Source organism: Poecilia mexicana, unplaced genomic scaffold, assembly GCF_051168715.1.
Source record: "Poecilia mexicana isolate PSO_F unplaced genomic scaffold, ASM5116871v1 scaffold_21, whole genome shotgun sequence".
Taxonomy (NCBI): domain Eukaryota; kingdom Metazoa; phylum Chordata; class Actinopteri; order Cyprinodontiformes; family Poeciliidae; genus Poecilia; species Poecilia mexicana.
In genome coordinates, this window is record NW_028263390.1 from 7,387,321 (window position 1) to 7,400,979 (window position 13,659).

General features: G+C 39.3%; 1 protein-coding gene across 1 annotated transcript in view; it reads left to right on the forward strand.

The window, feature by feature from the left end:
• Positions 1-1,154: 1,154 nt before the first annotated feature.
• Positions 1,155-13,659, forward strand: part of atad2b (ATPase family AAA domain containing 2B) — an 86,414-nt gene continuing 73,909 nt past the window's right edge. The window contains exons 1-14 of the mRNA XM_014992520.2: positions 1,155-1,521; positions 6,917-7,083; positions 7,259-7,290; positions 7,392-7,539; positions 7,763-7,862; positions 7,993-8,122; positions 9,147-9,302; positions 9,403-9,478; positions 9,593-9,694; positions 10,042-10,153; positions 10,922-11,037; positions 11,202-11,376; positions 11,534-11,622; positions 12,505-12,664. Coding sequence (XP_014848006.2) covers positions 1,423-1,521; positions 6,917-7,083; positions 7,259-7,290; positions 7,392-7,539; positions 7,763-7,862; positions 7,993-8,122; positions 9,147-9,302; positions 9,403-9,478; positions 9,593-9,694; positions 10,042-10,153; positions 10,922-11,037; positions 11,202-11,376; positions 11,534-11,622; positions 12,505-12,664 — 1,662 coding nt within the window. The 5' untranslated portion in view covers positions 1,155-1,422. The remainder of the gene's footprint in view (positions 1,522-6,916; positions 7,084-7,258; positions 7,291-7,391; positions 7,540-7,762; positions 7,863-7,992; positions 8,123-9,146; positions 9,303-9,402; positions 9,479-9,592; positions 9,695-10,041; positions 10,154-10,921; positions 11,038-11,201; positions 11,377-11,533; positions 11,623-12,504; positions 12,665-13,659) is intronic.

The window sequence follows — 13,659 nt, forward strand, 5'->3', positions numbered from 1 at the left end:
GAAAACATCCCCCGAGGCTTTTACAAATGTTGACATACATTTCATCATTTCAGTCATTGATGTTGTCTTTCATTCATGTCATTTCATTTCATTTCAATTTTGGGGGTAAAAACGGACAGGGCACCCCTATGCCTCTTAGGCGGTGGATCGAAACCACAATGTCCCTCTTACAGTCTAATAAAGAACATGTAAAGAAATAAAATTGTTAAAGGATGTTAGAGTGTTAAATTTGGAGGAACATAAGCCAACCCACCATGGCATGACTGTTTTGTTTATTTTTTTTTTGGAGAAAATATTTTCCTGCAGACTTGTGAGAGCTTCATCATCTGTAATTACACATCAATCATAAAGTCGGACCATTACATTTTCTGGAACCAAATATTATTATTACCTTTATATTGCTTGTTATTTATTTATTATTTCTTTTTGTTACCTCAGGTCAACGTCATGCCATAGAAGGGTAATGAACTATTAAAGAACAAAGTCTGAAATTTTTTTTTAAAAGTCCTTCTGGAAAATTAAATCACCATCTCTCCATAAAGGTGGATATGGTGGACCAAAAACAAGACAAAAAAGATAAAATGGCTTCCCCAAACCAGTAGACACTTCACACTGGACCTCCTGCAGCTTGGATTCTGCCTCCCCACTGTTCTGCAGATGTAGCGCTGACTTCTTATACCATCCATGACTTGTAAATCTCCCTCACACTCTGAAATGACAATTGGTTCATACTTCTCTAAAAGATGTTATCCATGCCCCTTGTATGTCTTTTTGCAACACTTTTTGACTTCACTTTTTCCTTCCACCTAACTTTCCAATATGATTGCTCACAGCACTCTGAACGGACAACTTATTCATCAATTCAGCAGTCTTAACTTTGTGTAATTATATTACATACATTTTGTTGCTTTTTATTTACATTTTCGGAGAAACCCAATTTGTGATTTTCATTAGCCATGGTACACCTACTTGAAAAATAAGTAGAAAAAAATAAGTAGACATATTTCACAACTCGTGTAATAATTCCATATAAGATGTGAGTTCCCCCTTTTAAACTCAAGTACTAAAATAAGAAGTTTTAGATTATATACTTATTTATTGAGATGCAGGAGGAAAGCTTGAGTGTCACTCCAAAACTGTGAGATTTGAGTCTGTTTATTGCACCACTTTTTTCAGCAAGTGTCAACCAAAAGCGTGTTTTTTATGTTAAAATATTTATTGTCTTTTTTGGGAGGATAGTAGCCCTGTCAGAAAAAAAAATATTAATAAAGGCACCTGCCAGAAGGACTCACAGCCGCTTGGGAGGGAGTAGATAGACCAGGAGATAGACAGGGAGAAATGGCGCCTCGATGCTGCGCTCACTGAAGCAGTGTTTGGAGCCGGTTGGAGAGATTCGGTGAAGACAGTTCAAAGGAGAGAAACATGGAGAAGACGAGGAAGAGCCCCCGGACACGGAGCGGCGCCTTCATCTCCTCCAGGACGCGATCGTCATCGAGAAAAGAGAGAAACTCAGAGGAACATGTAAGCCGGTCTCTGTTCTTTTACCGGGCGAGCTAGCTGGCTCTGCTAGTTGGCTAAGTAGCTGTAGCCCTGGCCTCAAGCTGATCCCATGGATGTCTTATTTACAACAAGATACGAGCAGCAGTTGCACTGACACCCACACAGTGACACAGACAAGAAATAAAACTAGTAAATGCAACCAGTCGTGTGCGTGTCATTAGCCTCAAACTTATTATGAAGCTGTTAAAATACAAGCTAGCGACATTAACTCCTGGCTAGCTCTAAGTTGAGTTCCCTTTGTGTTTGGCAATTTTGCCCGGCTGACTTGTTTCACCGTTGTCATCAAAACTCAGTTCTTCAAATGGAGCAATTAAGCTAAAAAACATTGCTTCAACTTCGACCCTATTATGTGGAACGAGCAGGATAGATGTTTAGTTGACTGCTGAAGGATAAAGCCTTATTTAAGCTAGCGTTGGTTTGGAAATGGCTAGCCTTAGTTAGCTTACAGTGGGGGGAAGGGATCAGGTCCACAACAGTTGGCTGGCTCAGGTCCCGTATTTAGCATGTCTGAACTTGGTGAACCATTTTTTTTTTTATTTTTATTATTGTAAATAACCTCAAGGGCCGTGGAACAGGCTGTTCCTGAAGTACACGTTTCAAACCCAAAAACAGTCAACTTTGTGCCCAGTAATGCAGTGCTTCTCTGGCAAACTTTAAGTTGAGATCTTAAGTTTGCGTCAATCTTTCAGCCTTTTGTCTCAGAGTGTAAACATTGAACACCGCAAGCCTAAAGATTCTTCATCTATGTTCTTTTTTTTTTTTTTTTTTTACAGCATTAGAAAACATAAATGAGGAGAAAAGATATATTTCCCTTAACGGATCGACCTTTTCAATGTATTATGACTTTCTTTGTGAATGTTGTTGACTACTACTTGACGTCTGCACAGCGTTTTTGATTGCAGAAGTTTCAGTGTGATCTACATATATATATATATATATATATATATATATATATATAAAGTTTGAAAATACCCTTCTTTGACAGTATTAGTTTTAAATAAAACCTTTTTGGGGATTTCAATGCGTTTGTCATATTGTATGAACTTCTCTGAAGAGCTCTTTGTTTGGTCACTGTGTTTTATGAAATGAATAACATGCTATGCTCAAATATCGTCCTCCGATATGTTGCTTAGTGTAGATACCTCTGCCAAATCTGTGATCTGTTCTTCAGAGCAGAGCCCACCATCCTCCATGTTTTCAGATTGCTCCCTGCTCCAGCCGCCTTGATTAAAATGAATAGGCCATTAACAGACTTCTGCATAACCTGATGGCATGCTGGGGAGGTAATGTAGTCTTTTGAATTAGCACTGTTGGAGCATTGAGGCATGAATCTCATTAATTTTAGACTTTCTTAATGACTTAATTGATCGTTGCTTTTTTTCTTTTCTTTCCCCTTTGTGGAGCGTTGACACTAAACATCCACTTCAGTAATTTGAAGAAATAATTCACCGTTTGAATTTATTGCAGATTTTCTCTAATCCACATGGGGTCAAAATGATATGCAGCAGTTCGTATATGCGAATCCACCCCGATTTAATATGCCTTTAAATGTTTCTGCTCAAGATGCTTCCTGTAGCTATCAGCAAGGCCATGGATAATTCTTGCTTAGTATTTGACCACTCTGCAGCTCCCAAACATGGTATTGGCAGTATTGTGATGAGGGCTTGTTTCCATCCCAGTTGTACCGGTGAAATAGGTGGAGGAATGAATCTTTCAAGCTTTACGTTTCGACACAATGTAGTTCAGGCCTAAATACTGTTGATTATTTGTAGACTATATAAAAAAAATGTCAGGTCTATTCCATTTAAATAAACGCCACCAAATCTGCCAAGGAGAGTGGGCAAACATCCATCCAGAAATACACCAGAAATTTGATGGTGGCCATTAAAAAGTGTGTGATTTCTCTGCAACCTTCTGGGGGATATTAAACAAAATGTCATTTGGTGGAGGATATTTTAGCCTATGTGGATTAAAAAAAGAATTACGATAAATTCAAGCATCTCTCCCAGTTTCCTTTTTTTTTAGGTCAATAAAGTTGCTAGTTGTACACCTTGTTTAAAAAAAAAAGGAAAAAAAAAAAGACTATTTGGGAAGTAATTGCCCCAAAAAGAAAATAGGACATGCATTTCTTCCTCTGATTACACAGTTTCCCATAACAGCAGTGAGCTATGCTTCCACTGTCAGTAGTGAAGTTGAACTTGGGAAGATCGTTGTCAGTCATTTGGTCAAATACTGTAATTTAGTTTACAGTGAAAAGAATATTACATTAATAAGTTGGCAAATAATCAAATGTTAGTAAATGGAATGACTCAATTCATGCTGAGAACAATTAAAAAAAATGTTGGGTTTTAAATTTGATCAGTGTGAGACATCTGTGTTACAAACTATCTTTGTCATATTGTTTTTCCAAAAACATGACTGAGCGCTCTAGCCAAAAAAACTTCAACATATTTTTCTGTGGTAACCTTGTCAGTGTTGGGTAAAAGTCAACATCCAGCTACATCCTGTAGTTGACAGCGACTCTGTTCCAGCAATGGAATCAGAAAATACCTTCTCTGGAGGTTGCTCAGCATCACCAACATCTACTCGCAACTGCAGACAAGGTCCCAATTGTCGACTGAAGACAACACGGAGAGTGAATGATGGTTCTGCTCCATTTGAGAAGTTTTCACCAGGACAATTGATTGGGGGGAAAATAAAGAAGAAGAACAAAAAAAAAAGCCACAATGAAGTTTATCAAAACCAAGAGAACAGCTGTCTTGCACATCTACCCTTTCGCTCCCCAACTGACAGCAAGCCCTAAGATGCCTCTACTCTCTCCAAGAAACCAAAAATGAAAGATCTTTACGTCCAATTTATGCCAAAGATGTTAAATAACGATCAAGCAGAGCTTGCTCCACCCCTGTCTGTAAATAAAGGACATTGGCGTCTTTGCACGATCTGCGTATACCACACAGAAGCCAGAGGAAATGCAGGTCGTTTTTCATTCAAATGGAAAATGTGTTGAAACATTCCTTAACCAAAAGCTTATTAGTGGACCTGATTTGAGCAACTTTCTGTCAGGAGTGCTGAGTGCTTTTGTAAAGAGCCCATACCCCAGATGGCTAATGTGCAGCAAATAGTTTACCGCTTTATTGTGCATAAAGACCACATAGATTTTTTTTTTTGTTCGTGTGTTATTTGTAGTGTGAGGACACTGACATTTCTAAAACCATACCCAAGTTTAGAATGGAAGTCCTCATGTTTGGAAATAATCATTTGCAGTATGAGAAGAGCATCATAACAAGGTAAACAAGAACACAAGATGGTTCATTAATTCCGGTGTAGCAACCGATGTTGAATGTTGGTGACATTGTTTGCTACACCGGAATTAACTGACCTGCTTGCAAGAACACAAAACAAGTTGGTATCCTGCAACTTCACAAAGTAGCATCAAACTTTTGACGCTAAGCATCCTGCAAAGGACTTAAAAAGATACTCTCTTTGTTTAGAGAAGCATAAGACTCTGTTGGAACCTACTATCTGATAACTTCACTTGTGTATGAAGCGAAACCAAACCATTCACACGTAGGGCAATGTTGTTAACAGTCAATAGTCTGTATGGCTCTTTAGGCTTTGTTGCTCCCATAATAAGTCGGGGTTAAACATTGCTAAGAGAACTGTTTTCTGGTGAAAGAGACTGAGAAGTACCCTTATTCTCTGAAAGACAGGTGAAGGGTACATCTGTTTCTGGGTGTCATGGAAAGACACTTTGCGAAATCTTGAAAACCCTCAAATACCAACATGCCACCAACCGGACTAACAGGATGGGAGCGTTTCAGTGAGACACCAAACAACCAGAAACTCACAAGCCAAAGTAATCGTCATTAAAGCTACCCAACAAGATGCCTACAATGAGAGACGCTGAAAAATCTTACAGAAGAAACGGATGAACACGTAACGCACTCAAAAAGCTGAATCCCTTGGCCGAACTCATACAACAAGAGGCAAGCTCAGACGGCGAGAAACGCCCTCTTACCGCTACACTATTTTTCGTCACTTCAACGAACAAGCGGCTCATCCAGGGAGACGCATAAGTGAAGGAGCTGTCCGTAGTGCTGGATGTCGGACAGTCCTGTACTGCTCACACAAGCAATGTTACCAACACGGAGAGTGAATGATGGTTCTGCTCCATTTGAGAAGTTTTCACCAGGACAATTGATTGGGGGGAAAATAAAGAAGAAGAACAACAAAAAAACAGAAGAATGTTCAACACTTTGCTGATACTTTTTGGAAAAGGTGAAAAGAATATTTGTCCACCGTACAAAGTCATGCAAAGTGGACTGAAACCAGATCTGACGCCAGGGGAGGAGACGTAGTCCTGGTCAAGGACACCAGTCTCAGCAGGAACGAACGGTCCATTGAGCTACTAATGTATCATTTCCCAGCAGAGATAAGAAAGCATGAACTGTATAAGATGTGACTGATAAATTGTTACTTGGACCAGTTTCAGAGATTATTATTTTGCTTGCAGAGACGGAGTCAAACTTCCTTCATGTTAAATGACCTGATATGTTTGAGTAGGTTGTGTTGGCTTTTGTAATGCTGTAAAGTGATTATAATAAGCAGGGAGTGTGACATATATCTACTTTTAGTGGAAATAAGTTACATCAACAAGTTGACAAATGGGTACACAGTTGGCAAATTGTATGACTGAATTCATGCTGAGAATAGTTTAAATATTTTGGCTTTGAAATTTGATTAGTGTGCGACACGTGTGTTGTAAACAATTTTTGCCATGTTGTTTTTGCTTGAACATGACCGAGTGAGCGCTCTAGGCAGCAAACTGTCTTTGACCCATATTTCTCTGGTTACCTTGTCAACCAGAATTTAGGCAGTTTGGAGAAATTAACCAGCACACAAACACTCTCAATGGACTTGTTGCGATTTTTACCTTTGAAAACTTTTGGCTTTGTAAGTATCAGATGACACTTGGACATCTTAATGTTTTTTTTTTTTTGTTTTTGTTTTTTTTTGTGGTTCATAAAATGTAAAGAATTAAGACAGGTGCATTGGTTAATAATGTATTTCTCTTTCTGTTACATTTCAGTTACAAAACCATTTTGAATGTAGCAAGTGTTTTACCTTACGTATTTTTTCCCGCTGTTGTGTTTCAGCTACAATAAATCAATTTGCAAAAGATCTTCAGTTGTTCGATGGCTGTCTAGCTACACACACTTGTCACTTGTTGTGAAAACAACACAATTGGCATTCTTCCTTTTCTAAGCCCTTTTGCCTGAAGTTGCTCCTCCAAGTCTTGTTCTCTCTCCTTCGCTTCCTGCTCAACTTTTTGTTTTTCTCCGTGTTTGCACAACAGAAGGAGCCCAGCAGTGATGCGAGCAGTCCCAACAGTCCACGGTTGGCACCCCCTGCCAAACGAACGCGCCGGCAGACAGCCTCTGAGCCAAGCTCCAGTGACACTTCGCCGTCCCCTCAGGCAAAGGGCCAGCGGGTCAGCTGGGGCTTGCCAACCTACCGCACCCGGTCAGTGGCTCGGATTTGTTTATTGTGAATTAATTTTCAGCTTAACGTCCAACCGCCTTTTTGTAAAAATCCTAAAAGCGAGAACACAAATGATTATTCTTATTACTCCCCGTCCTCCCTCCCAGTCTTCAACAGATCTCATACTTTTTATTTTTTTTATGTTTTCTTTTTCCAGGCTGTCTTCTCGCATAATGCAAAATGGACACGGTAATTCAGTTTTTTTCTTTCTTTGGCTTCATGCGTTGGAAAAAAAAAAATCAAGTAAATAACAAAAACAAACAAATCTTTTGAATCTTTCGACGCTGCAGCGCAAAGGAATCACAGGAGCGATGAGAGCGGAGGGGCTGATCACTCCCGAATGAACGGCCACGTGGAGCTGAAGAGGAGCTGCCGGGTGAGGAAGAGCCAGTTCCAGCACCTCAATCAGAGCCTGCTGTTCGACCAGCTGGTCAACAGGTAGCTGGAAGTCGTACTTTTGCCTTTTGCAAATCTTTGCGTCAGACAACGGAGAAGCTGGAAATGATAACGATGCAAACACATTGTGTGTCGTGTGAAGAATGAGAAACTTAGAACATGAAATAAAACTTTTGAGTTTAGGGCTGGGATATTGGCTGGATTTATGCCCTATATGTGCTTAGTGTTTGCCATCCACCGTTTGTTTCCGTCTGTCTGTGTGAAGCACCGCCGAGGCCGTTCTGCAGGAAATGGACAACATCACCAGCATCAGGCAGAACCGCGAGCTGGAGCGACTTCGCATGTGGAACGGAGAAACGGAGGAGGTGAGCGGTGCACACAGCAAAAAAAAAAAGAAAGAAATATGAAAAAGCACAAACTGAGACTGTAACGTGAACACAAGTGGCTGCATTTATTGATTTTATTTTTTTTTTATTTTTTTTTTGCTTCTTTCAGGAAAATATGGACATGTATTCTCGGGTGAAGCGCCGGAAATCGATGCGTAGGAGCACTTTCAACATGCCTGCGCACCACAAAGTCATGAGCAAGGATGAGGAAGAAGAGGAGGAGGAAGAAGGGACAGAAGGTACATCTAAAGCTTTGCTTTTCGAAATACTGCAAATTTTAAGCCTGGTATTTTATACAATAAAAACTGACAAAGTAGCACTCAGTGGAAGCGACGCATAAAAGACTACAGAGCCAAAATTGTGACGGCAGCAGCAGTCTTCACTGTGAATGTTGATAAGACGTGAAGAATTGTCAAAGTTGGCTACTTTCAGAACCAGCAAGGCATGGATAAAGGCAGTCAAAAATGTACAAATCTTTTCAAAACGGAAAATGTTTTGTGTCCGCTTCGTTGAGACCAGAAATTAAATCTTCTAGTGGCATCGGCGGATCAAAACTTTTAAATCTCCCACAGAATTCTGAGTGGGGCATCACTGGTTTTCTCACATTAAGCAAAGTGGACTAACGTCATTTCAGCTTAGAGTAAGGGGTTTTAGATTCTCATCTAGAGCTGGTTAAATTCAGTCCAAATTCCTTACCTTCAATCAGATGCTAACTTCAGCGTCATATCAACAGGCCTCAAAGTGGGCAGTGCAAAAAACAAATCATTTTAGATATTTTTAGATTTTGAATAAGAAATTAGCATTTAGCAACATTAGCTAGTTGCAATGTCTGACAGTATTTTGTTACAGGACTTACAGATCCTTGTCTTACCTATAAATCTTGTCTCTAATTTAATAGTTTTGTGTCCTAAAGTTCTACTATCGTATCAATTTAAAAGTAACGGAGGCTTCGTCCGTGCTAATGTTGGAAAACCTTTGTTTTGTGATGCTTTGATTTGGCTAGATGTGCTTGTACCCCAAAAAGAGGCATGGTGCTGACAGTGGAAACAGGTTTCGCTTTTGCTTTGTTGCCATGTTTGGTCTGTGTGATTTAGCAAAGGCAATCAGCAGCAGCAGCAGCAGCTTCACTTTGGATTTTGCTCATAAAATGTCAATAAGGTGGAATCTCCCTCTTTTCGCCGTTTTGTCTTTTGGAGTTACTGGCAGTGCATTCTCACATTTGAGTCTTATTTCAAGTTCGTAAGCGTCACTTCTTGCTTCCAGAGTCGAACGGCGAAGAAGAGGAGGAGGAGGACGACGCAGAGGATGACGACGAAGACGATGAAGGGGATGAAGCTGAGGAGGCGGGGGAGGAAAACGACAGGCCGTACAACCTGAGGCAGCGGAAGACGGTGCAGAGATACGAAGCGCCACCGATCGGTATTTAGTCTTTCGCGTTTTCGAACTTCGGCTTTTTCATTTTCGGTCGCCTCGCTGGTTTGTCGTCTAACCGGCGGTCGCGTTGTGTTTGCCTTCTCAGAGCCTGTGAACAGAAAACAGAGCAACCCGTCGCTTTTTGACACCCACAGATCCCCAGCAAGAAGAAGCCATATTAGGTGGGCTGGGATTTTTTTCAATACAAGATCAATGTATTTAGCAGCGTATCACTAAAACGAATAAAACTCCTGCATATGAAGCAGTATTAGATGAGGTTTGTTGTATTTTCCCAGAGTGAAGAAACATGCCATCCACAGCAGTGACACCACCTCATCATCTGATGAAGAACGCTTTGAGCGAAGGAAAAGCAAGAGCATGACTCGGGCCAGGAACAGGTGTCTACCGTCGCTTTCTTCTTCATAGCTTTTTATCTTCGTTGCTCTGTACCGTGATTTTTCATTTTAGTGTAACAAAAACACTTTGTGTTGAAGGCTGGAGTTTTTGAACGCTGTTTTTTTTTTTTTTTTTTTTTTTTTTTTTTTTTTTTTTTGTCCCGTTATTTTTCAGATCACGGCTATAATCAGTGAAAACTAATTCGGGAACCTTAAAATGTTATTTCAAGTTTGTTTTTTGTTTTTCCTCTAATTGTCTTTCAGGCAGATCGGTTATTTTCAGTTACATTTTTCCCACAGAGGTAAAACAAAACAAAAAAAAAATTATAACAGGCAATTTATCTCGACAGATGTTTACCCATAAACCTGACGCCTGACAGCTTGTCCAGCGGCGTGCTGCGGGACAGAGTTAAAGTGGGCACCAGCTTGGCTGATGTGGACCCCATGAGCCTTGATAATTCGGTGAGTGGAACGAGTCCAACTCGGCTTTACTGTGGAAGTTTCATGAGCTGAGGCGTGCAGAGTCTTCTAATGGTATTCTTAGCCAAACTTTGTTCACATTTTGCCTCTGTACAACCACAAACCTGACTTTTCATGTGACAGACCACATTATTGGGAAGTGAAAGGGAAACAATACATAGAAAACAAATACTTGTGCATATCGTTTCAGGCCTCTTTACTCTGGAAACGCTTGATCTCTAATGAAATAAAAATGTCTACGCGTGACATGCAAACTCTGCAGACAAAAACGAACTCTACGTCTCACTCCGTGCCCATTATAACACACGGTGGTGGCAGCATGAGACTGCTGGGGAAGCTTTACTTCGATGAGGAGAAAAAATATTGTCAGTTTTTTGGGGAGATGAAGGGAGAAGTTTCAGTTTTTACATTTTCATTTTTTTCTGTAGTAAAATTCAACACACGATTGACAAAATGTGGGTGAAATATATGCATTAAATTTTGTTTTTGCTTTAAAGCTATATGTCATTTTCCTTCCACTTTGCAATCATGTACAACTGAGTTGGTTTGTCAAATAAAACTTGGGGGAAAAAAACATTGAGAAATCGATCATATTGGTGGTCATATACTTTTACAATCGCCTGCGTTTTCTGTTACAAAAATGAACCACTCTTTAGTTTTTAGAGATTAGTAAAGCAACAAGACGTGCGACTGACTTCTCTTCACTTTTCCATGTGTTGCAATATGTATGTTTTTTTGTCTTTTTCTTAGGTGAGGTTCGACAGTGTGGGCGGCCTCAGCAATCACATCCAGTCTCTAAAGGAGATGGTGGTGTTCCCTCTGCTCTATCCTGAGGTCTTTGAAAAATTTAAGATTCAGCCTCCCAGGTGAGAGGAACTCAAAAAAATAAAATAAAATAAAAATTGCTCAGTCATTATTTTTTGGTGAAATGAACTCTGAGGAGGGAGTTTATGAAACTGAAGTAGATTTATTAAAAAAAAAAAAAATCTACAATAATTGGTATTCTTTCCCCCCCTTTTTTTGTTTTTAGAGGATGTTTGTTTTACGGACCCCCAGGAACAGGAAAGACTCTGGTTGCGCGGGCTCTTGCCAACGAGTGCAGTCAGGGAGATAGGAAAGTCGCTTTTTTCATGAGGAAAGGAGCCGACTGCCTCAGCAAATGGGTCGGAGAATCAGAACGGCAGCTACGCCTCCTCTTTGATCAGGTCGGTTACATTTCTGTACTCTGATTTCAGATGGACCAGCAACAACACAGCAGTCAAAAAAACAACTATTTAACAATTTTTCATGAAAAATATGTACTAAAGTTTCACCTTTTTGTTGTGTGTGACTTTTTTTTTCTTCTTTTTTTCCCCCCCCAAGGCTTACCTGATGAGGCCATCAATTATTTTCTTCGATGAGATCGATGGTTTGGCTCCGGTTCGCTCCAGCAGGCAAGACCAGATACACAGGTAAAGCAATCAGTTTGTAGTTTTTTGTTTAGTCTTACGGCTCGGTACCACATTCCTTGGTACGTTTTATTTATTAATTTATTTATTTTTTTAATTTTTAGCTTTTGATACTTTTTAGCTTTTATGTCTTTTTATATTCACATGCTTACTTTAACATTAATTCATAATTGTAATAAATCTGAATATAAAACGACATGAATTGTCTGCATCTGTCAAAAAATTTAAATGAGCGGCATCATTATTTTCTTTACTGAACCATTTGAGTGCAGTGGGGGAATAATGCAAAACGATTTGTTTAGTTTGTCATTTGCAGCCAAATTTACTGAAAAACTTACTTAAATTAGAAATGCACCAATCAGTTTTGTAGCAGGTTTTTAGTGTGTGTGTGTGTGTTTTTTGTTTGTTTTGTTTTTGTTTTTTTTAAGGTTTGACCTCTCATTTCAGATTTTAGCCGAGTTTCATTTCCCATCAAAAAACTATGATAATCTGCATTAAAATATTTTTCCTTGATTTTCTTACATTAGGAGTTTGTGTGAGCACAGCTGCTGTAAAACATGGTTTTTAATAGCTTAAAACCAAGATTACACAATAATGATGTGAGTGAGGGACGGTTGATTTATGTAAAATCAGCTTTTTAAAAAAACGACTGGACGTTTAAGCCTCTGGTCACCGGTCACATCGATTAGTGGAACTTGGCCGAAATGAGTGCTGTGATGCAGCGTTTTAATTTTGGATTGTAATTCAAATGAAAATGGCTGATTCTCTGCAAAGATCCGCTCCAGTCGAAGGAAATACTTTTGAAGGCGTAGCTTTGACGGAGCTGAACATCCAGTGACCGATCATTAACTCTGCATTAAGTTCCGTCTCATTCCCCGTTCACAGTTCTATTGTGTCCACGCTCCTGGCCTTAATGGACGGCCTGGACAGTCGCGGGGAGATAGTCGTCGTTGGTGCTACAAACAGACTCGACTCTATCGACCCGGCACTCAGGAGGCCTGGACGCTTTGACCGGGAGTTTCTCTTCAACTTGCCAGACAAGAAGGTAAGGCTGCAGCAAAAAAACCCCAAAAACTTTGGATGCTGTCAAATGATGATTGCACTTTTATTTGAACTTGGATGTTTTCTCAAATGGGGGAGGAAGCACACAAGTTGTGTAATTCAGCATTTCACAGTCTTCATTAGGCCTCTGCAGTTTCTTGGAATTTATGATTCAGCTACAAAGCGATGGACAAAAAAAAAAAAAAGAAGATTGTTCTTGTAATTATTTTGAGGTGTTCCAAATTGCCTTCATGCCGTTAGATTTTGGCAAATGATGCGTGCTTGTACCCCTGTTTTGAAAAGTCAACAAGTATGAAATTGGCAGAAAAAGGAGAGGACAAGTCTGTTAGTTTTTGTGTGGGAACAGAAATAATTTGTACTCAGGTTTTATTGTTACAATGTCTTAAAATGTATTTTAATTTCTTCAGTAAATTTGTTTCAATTTTGTGATTTTATCACATTTTGTCATTTGTATCTCTTCTTTTGTTCTTGTTCCTGAGATTGTTAGACATTTTATTGCTAATTTTATTTGTTTACATATTTTTTTATACATATTAGCCCTTTAAAGTGAAGATTTTTCTTACCCTACTCATTGAACTTTACTTTAATGCATTCATTTAAACTAAAGGTTTTACAAGTATTGATAAGAAAAATGTTGATTTTTACAACAGTTCACATTTCAAGTTCAAATATGATGATTTAAACAATGCCGATTTCAAAATGAGCCAAAAATAATACTAATTTCATGTATACGTTTGCCATCTTCCTCTCCGTTTTCATATGACTTGTTGATAACTGAGCTCACTTGATGTTTTCCGTCTGGTTCCATTTCACCCTGTCGGGACGAAACTTGCTAAAAAATATTTTCTGCTGGTTTGAGAATCACTGGAGTAGATATTTCTAAAATTCAAAAACGTAACTCTTTCTCTAGTTTGGGGTTATTTTGACTTTAAACCGTGTCATGTCTCCCCAAATGTTATGTTTGATGCTGCTGTGCAT